At 68.3% G+C, this 7198-nt stretch overlaps 1 protein-coding gene across 1 annotated transcript; it reads left to right on the forward strand.

Moving 5' to 3' along the window:
• Positions 1-53: 53 nt before the first annotated feature.
• On the forward strand, positions 54-4678 carry MAMSTR (MEF2 activating motif and SAP domain containing transcriptional regulator). Its single transcript, XM_051840807.2, has 10 exons — positions 54-590; positions 961-1044; positions 2007-2045; positions 2419-2519; positions 2667-2851; positions 3083-3185; positions 3294-3488; positions 3801-3968; positions 4062-4116; positions 4195-4678. The coding sequence occupies exons 2-10, from the start codon at positions 987-989 to the stop codon at positions 4476-4478; spliced, it is 1188 nt and encodes a 395-aa protein (XP_051696767.2). The 5' UTR covers positions 54-590; positions 961-986; the 3' UTR covers positions 4479-4678.
• The last annotated feature ends 2520 nt before the right edge of the window (positions 4679-7198 follow it).

The following is a 7198-nucleotide window of genomic DNA, read 5'->3' on the forward strand; positions in this document are numbered from 1 at the left end:
AGGCGGTATTTATAGCCACGGCCTCAGCCTGCCCTCTGGCCTGTAATCCAACCCTGAGGGCCCGGGGCCTCCCGCGCACCTCCGAACACAGCCCTCGGCCCTGCCAGTGGCGACCAGCGGCTCCCTTGGGCCTCGAAGTCGGTCCTTCGGTCCCTCCGCTGGACCTGTCGTGCCTGTTGCACACAACAGGGGGCGCTGTCCCGAGCCCCTCCCTCCCTCGGACCCAGGGGTCCAGACCGCACCCCCGCCCCAGCTCCGGACCCCGCAGGCCAGGCGTCCCCTGCCTTGAACCCGACTCCTGCTGCTGCGTCAGGGAAAAAGCGACAGGTGGCACCTGCCGGTAGGGGCGGGGCACGACCACCTGTCGCTGCTGCTCACCCGCGCGCCGCTCCGGCAGCTGCTGCTGTCAGTCCGCCCGACCCCATCGCCCCGGGACGCGGAGGAGGAGCGAGCCAGGGAGCCCCACGTCCGCCCCGCCCCAGGAAGGGGGGTCCCAGATGGTCTCAGGCTGGCGGGGCGGAGCCTGTGGTCTCCAGCGCAGACCGTGGGACCCTGCCCGCGCCAGAGCACAGCTGCGCTGAGCCCACCTGGTGAGAAGCCCCCGGGTGGGGGGGGGCTCCTTAACTCTTTGCTCCCCTCTGGTCCTGTCCCTTCCCGGCAGACACTGATGGTCCCGTCTCCGCTGTGGTTCCAGGGACTTCCATTCCCCTCTTGATCCGGGATCTGGGATTCTAGCATTGAGTTCCCACCCTCAACTTCCTCTCTCAAGATTCAGAAGTCCAGGACCCCAGCCCCGTCCCCTCTCACACAGGCCTGCAGCCCCCTCCTCCCTCAGATCTGGGGGCTTGGGGCAGCTCCCCATAGAGTAGTTATGGCCCCAGGCCGCACCTACCCCTGACTTCCTCAGGCCCTTGTCCTGCAAACCTCCTGACCCCAACTCTGGCCCGGCCCTCCCCCCAGTCCAGGTCCCCATCCCAGCCTCCACCATGACCCTGGCAGCTTCCTCCCAGCGCTCCCAAATCATTCGCTCCAAGTTCCGATCCGGTGAGAGGCTCGCTTTATGCATGGGGTGGGGGGAGGGAGGTTCCAGGCAATGCTCTATTCTGGGGGGAGAGTGGGACCCACAGGGCACAATTGTGTGCCAAAAGGTCACTTGTGCATAACAGAGGCCCCAGCAAGGAGTGAGTGTGCAAATGGCTAGTGGGGACTGGGTGGGGACCGGGTGGGCGTGCAGAGGTTCAGACGATGCAAAGGAGCGAGGGCTTAAACTGATGGTGTTGGCAAAACAGCTCCGAGCCGAGGAGACCTCGGAGTGCAGGTGGAGGGGCAGTGAGCTGTGGAGCCTAGCAGGTGCCAAGTGTGCCAGTGAGTGGAGCTGGGGGAGAGTCAATTCCTGGGCAGGCGAAGGAGCCCTGAGTGTGCAAATGAGTGCTTGCATATATGGTTGGGTGGGTGCAGACGCTGGAAACCGAGCGAGTGTGCAAAAAAGGCACATGTGCAGGCTAGAGCAGAGGGCCGAGTGTCGATGCTGGGTGGGTCCCAAGGCAGAGCGAGCCAAGGGTGACGAGTGTGGGAAAGGGTGCAACTGTGTAAAAGTAGCACGTGTGCAAACGCAGAGTCCAGGAGATGCGCGTGTGAAGGGTGAGTGTGCAGAAGGGGCTGACTGTGGGAGGGGAGCAGGTGTGTGCCACGCCGGGCACACGGACACCGGGAGGTGAGGTTCGGAAGGGCCGGTCCGCCAAGATGGCGATCGTGGCGGGGCGGGGTGGGCACGGGCATGAGGGGGGCAGGTGGAGCTGGGGGCAGGGCTGCCTGCTGCGTGCACGCTCGCGGGCTGGCGCCTGGCCCCACCGCGGCTCCGTGCTGGCAGGGAGCTCTGGGGAGGCCCGCCCACCCGCCCGCAGGGGTGTGCGCGAGGGGGCCGGGCACCAGTGTCCCGCCAACAACTCCAGGCCAGGCTCCCGGACACTCCCTTCCCGCCTTCCTCCTCCCCCCTCCCGCCACAGTCCTGCAGCTGCGGATCCGCCGACGGAATCAGGACCCGAGTGAGTGTGGGCCCTGGGAGGGAGGGGATGGCGGCCGGGACACACAGAGAGCCCACTCCGCCCCTTCCCACTGGCCCAGCGGCCCAGCAGCCCCCGGGGGGCCCTGCTTCCTGTCTCCCTGCCCCCCCCCAAGATGCATGAGCCCAGATGCTGTTCCTTCTGAGAACACAGGAGCCCCAGACCCCACGAGCGCCTGGGACGTGGCTCTCAGCTTCTCCCCCTCTCCGGGAACCAGGGGTGCCTGGAACCTGTGCCCCCCCCCGGGCTGCCACACCCCTCGGCGACCAAGGGCACAGGGTCCCTGCCTTTCTCGGGCCCCTCCCCTCCCTGCCTGGCTGGCTGCTCCAGCCTCCCCATCTCTCTCTGACCCCAGCCTCCGGACCCGCCCTGCCCTCGGCCCCCGACCCTCTGCTCTTCAGCCCCGGGGTCCTGCTCCCTGAACCAGAATTTTGTCCTTGGAGGTCCCCCAAGAAGGTGAGTGCGGCCTGGGGCGAGGGCAAGGCCCCCTGAGAGTCTGGCCTTGGTCCTCCTTGCTGCTGTCCCTCCCTGGGGGCGCCCAGCTCACCCCAGCTTTGGCCCTGGCTCGGGGGGGGGGTGTCAGCATTGCACCTGCCCCTTCAGGCATCTCCCGGCGTCTCCGAAGGCTGCTCTGAGCCCCAGCCTAGGGGCAGCTTGACCTGCGACCAGCACATGCCCCCAGAGCCCAGACAAGGGGCCAGGGCGGACCCCCAGGCCCAGAGGCCGGCCCTGCGTCCCCCTGGACCACCTCTGTGGGAAGGCACAAGCTCACAGCCGCCACATCCTAGGTAGGACCCCACTTTCCGGTCTCTTGGGGACCCAGAAATTCAGCATCCTTCTGCCTCACACCGAGTCCAGGCCCCGGGAAGGCTGGCCGGAGCCCCCTCCTCCCCTAGGACGCCGGGGTCTCCCAGCCCCTCAGAGACCCCGAATTCTGGGCCCTCGCTTTCCTGCGTCTTCTCGTGGCCGGTCTGTGAGGACCACAGAGCGCCCGTCTCTCTCCGCCCCCTCATCGCCAGGATGAAGCCGGCTCCCCTCCCCCCGTCCCCACCGGGGGTCCCCAACCCCTCGCCCCCTCCACACAAGCTGGAACTTCAGACCCTCAAACTGGAGGAGCTGACGGTGAGTCTGGGTCCCGGAGCCCTCCCCGGAGATTCTGAGTCCTGCCCCGACCCCCGCCCGCGCCCCAGAGCCCGCCCAGCACCGCTCTCCCGCCCCCCACCCGCCCAGGTCTCAGAGCTCCGGCAGCAGCTGCGCCTGCGGGGCCTCCCGGTGTCCGGGACCAAGTCGATGCTCCTGGAGCGCATGCGCGGTGGCGCCCCGCCCCGCGAGCGGCAAAGACGCCGGCGCGAGGACAACCCCGCGGGTGCCCCCTGGCCACGCCTGAGACCCAAGGCGCTGGGAACCGCTCGGCGGCAGGGCCCGGTGAGGGCGGGGCTGTGCACGTGTGGGCCAATGAAGAGTAGATAAAGCGGGAGGAGGCGGGAAGTGAAGCGCTGAGTAGCCAATGGAGGTTGGGTGGGGCGTGGCTTCACGGCGAGAAGGCTCGTAGGCGGGGAGGGCGTGGTTCAGAGCAAGAGGGGGAGGATCTTAAGGGGAAGAGGCCAATGAGAGGGTGGAGGCGGGGACAAAGAGTATAGGCCGGGACAGGTCCTGGGGGTGGAGCCACAGGCTGAGTGGGCGGAGCTGGGCCCGATGGGCGTGGTTTACTGGAACTCGCCCTCTGCTCGGCTCCAGGTGAAGCCAGACCCGGCGTCTCACAGGTCGCCTCTCGCGCGTGCAGCGGACGCCCTGGTGGCGGCCCCGGCCCCGGCTGCGGCTCCGGCCCTGACCCCTTCCTCAGCCCCGGCCTCGGCGGCGCTGACTCTGGAGGAGGAGCTGCAGGAAGCCATCCGGAGGGCCCAGGTGAGGGCGTTGTAGGTGCCGGCGGGGCAGGGGGCTCCGGCCTGACGTTCTGGGCGGGAGTCCCAGGTTCACGCCGCGTCTGCCCGCCCGTAGTTGCTTCCGAACCCGGGCGTCGAGGACATCCTGGAGGATCGGGTGCAGCCTGACGGTGAGAAGGGGCCTGGCGGTCGGGGCTGGAGGCCCGGCCCCTGCCGCCCTCGGCTCACGCCCCGTTCCTTCCCCGCAGACCCGTTGCCCCCCATCCCCCTGGAGTTCCCCGGCTCTTTCGACGTGCTGTCCCCCTCCTCCGACTCCGAAGGCCTCTCCTCCGTCTTCTCGTCCTCGCTCCCGTCCCCCGCCAACTCCCCGTCCCCCTCGCCCAGGGGCCTCACGGACTCCTTGGACTGGCTGGAGGCCCTGAGTGGGGGTCCTCCGCTGGGCTCCGGGCCCCCAGCCCCCAGCATCTTCGCTGCTGACGTGTCCGACTCCAGTGGCAGCCGGCTGTGGGACCTGCTGGAAGATCCGTGGTGATGGATCCCGGGGCTCCCAGGGACCCAGAGGCCACAGAGAGACCAGCTGAGGGGTGGGCTGAAAGATGAGAGACCGCCCCGCCCCGCCTGCCCCCCCCCCCGCTCCCACCGCCTCCCCCTGCGGCTGCATCACTGCGCACGCGCGGGGGGGGGTCATTTGCTGCTGCCCACGGCAAACACGCTTGCTGCTCCCTTTCGAGACGTCCTGGATGTTTTTGTCCCGGCTCCCAACCCTAGCCGGCTGTCTGTTGTCCGGCGAAGCTGGACTTCCAGGTAGACTTCCTGGCACAATGGCTGGGGCTCAGCCGGGAGCCGGGACTTCCATCCGGGTTGCCCACATGGGGGCCCCAGCTCTTGGTCTGTCTTCTGCTTTTCCAGGCACGTTATGTGGAGCAGCCGGGACTCGAACCACTGCCCATACGGCTGAACCCGCTGTGCCACCAACCAGCCCCTACTGTGGCCTCTGTGGTACAGGGGGAGCAGTGGTTTGCGTTTCAAGGGCTCTGGGACCCAGAGACTGTCCTAATAGTGCTTGGCCCTAGGGTGACGAGCCTTGGGGACAGTGGCCCAGGGTGCGAGCTGGGTCAGGGAGCTGGCGGGCAGAGGAAGGGGGTGCTCGCAGGAGAGGCCCTTACAGTCGTGGCATTGATAGCCCTGCGACGGGCAGTCCTGGGGTCAGCCCAGCAGGACAAAGAAACATTGTAACGGCATCAGGTCTGCAGAGGCCGGGGCGAATCGGAGGGGCCGTGGTGGGGCTGGTAGTGATGGCTCGGGACCTGGGGCCAGTGACTGCCTGGCTCGGGACCTGGGGCCAGTGACTGCCTGGCTCGGGACCTGGGGCCAGTGGCTGCCGAGGCTTGGTCTCGGTTCCCCCGACCTGTGCCTGTCCAGGGAGGAGGGGCCTGTCCCACGGCTTGACCTGGCCTGGGGCGCATGCTGGTAGCCAGCAGTCACCACTGTCACTGCCGCTGGGCAAGTCCAGGGCCTCCGCGGCGGGCACGCGGGTGCACCTTGGAGAGCCGAGGGAGCGGGTGTTTAGCCTCGAAGATAAGGCGCCTGGCCTCGCCCCGCAGCGCCCGGGGTCCATTCCCAACACCGGCTCCTGACCCCAGACCCTGGGCGGCAGCCGTGATGCCTCACGGTAGGAGGGTGCCCTGGAGGGAGCTCCTGATTGCGGGCATTTGAGGAGTGAAAGGGGGCGGGGTGGGGGGCTCTCCCTCTCTCTGGAAAGTAACTAGCAGGGAAGGGAAGAGTGCTTGTGACCGGAGGCGGGCGTGGGCGGGCCTGGGCGACTTCCTAGCCAGCAGGTAGGATTTGTGAGGTCACTGGAGGGGCGGAGCTGCCCCACGTCACGGAGGCGGGTGGACGGGCTCCTGGCCGTGTCACGGAGGCGGGTGCACGGGGTCCTGGTCATGTCACGGAGGCAGGTGGACGGAGGCGGGTGGACGGGGTCCTGGCTGTGTCACGGAGGTGGGTGGACGGAGGCGGGTGGACGGGGTCCTGGCCATGTCACGGAGGCGGGTGCACGGGGTCCTGGTCATGTCACGGAGGCAGGTGGACGGGGTCCTGGTCATGTCACGGAGGCAGGTGGACGGGGTCCTGGTCATGTCATGGAGGCAGGTGGACGGGGTCCTGGTCATGTCATGGAGGCAGGTGGACGGGGTCCTGGTCATGTCACGGAGGCGGGTGGACGGGGTCCTGGTCATGTCACGGAGGCGGGTGGACGGGGTCCTGGTCATGTCACGGAGGCAGGTGGACGGAGGCGGGTGGACGGGGTCATGGTCGTGTCACGGAGGCAGGTGGACGGGGTCCTGGTCATGTCACGGAGGCGGGTGGATGGAGGTGGGATGGACGGGGTCCTGGTCGTGTCACGGAGGTGGGTGGACGGGGTCATGGTCGTGTCACGGAGGCGGGTGGACGGGGTCCTGGCCGTGTCACGGAGGCGGGTGGACGGAGGTGGGGTGGACGGGGTCCTGGCCGTGTCACGGAGGCGGGTGGACGGGGTCCTGGTCATGTCACGGAGGCAGGTGGACGGAGGTGGGATGGACGGGGTCCTGGTCGTGTCACGGAGGCGGGTGGACGGGGTCCTGGCCGTGTCACGGAGGCGGGTGGACGGAGGTGGGGTGGACGGGGTCCTGGCCGTGTCACGGAGGCGGGTGGATGGGGCCCTGGTCATGTCATGGAGGCGGGTGGACGGGGTCCTCCCCCTGTGTCCTCAGCCCTGGGGCCCTGAGACGTGCAGGGAGGGAGGAACTGAAGCAGAGGGGATTCGATGGCAGTCCTTGGGGGGTGGGGGGTGAGGCCAGTTCTCCCAGAAAGAACCGGAAGCCCAGGAGGTCGGAGGGAGCATTTTTGTGTGTGTGGGACTCCAAGGATGGGGACTGCGGCAGAGCTGGGGCTGGGGAGGGCGGGTGGGGGTCCCACGGGGTCCTTTATGTCAGGCTGCAAACTGAGAGGCCCTTCCTGCTGGCCTGCTGCAGTTTCTGACAGCGTCCGTCTCCACGGCAACCTCCCCCCCCCCCCCCCGCAGCCTGGCTGCTCCGGCCACGGCCACTCCTTGTCCCACGTCAGCTGAGAAGGTCTCCCCTGTGGCCTCTCTCTCCCCCTCCCTCTCTGTCTCTCCCCCTTCCTCTCTCCCCCTCTCTCCCCCTCCCTCTCTCCCCCTCCCTCCCTCTCTCTCCCCCTCCCTCCCTCTCTCTCCCCCTCCCTCTCTGTCTCTCC

The sequence above is a fragment of the Oryctolagus cuniculus genome, chromosome 18 (assembly GCF_964237555.1).
Source record: "Oryctolagus cuniculus chromosome 18, mOryCun1.1, whole genome shotgun sequence".
Taxonomy (NCBI): Eukaryota; Metazoa; Chordata; class Mammalia; order Lagomorpha; family Leporidae; genus Oryctolagus; species Oryctolagus cuniculus.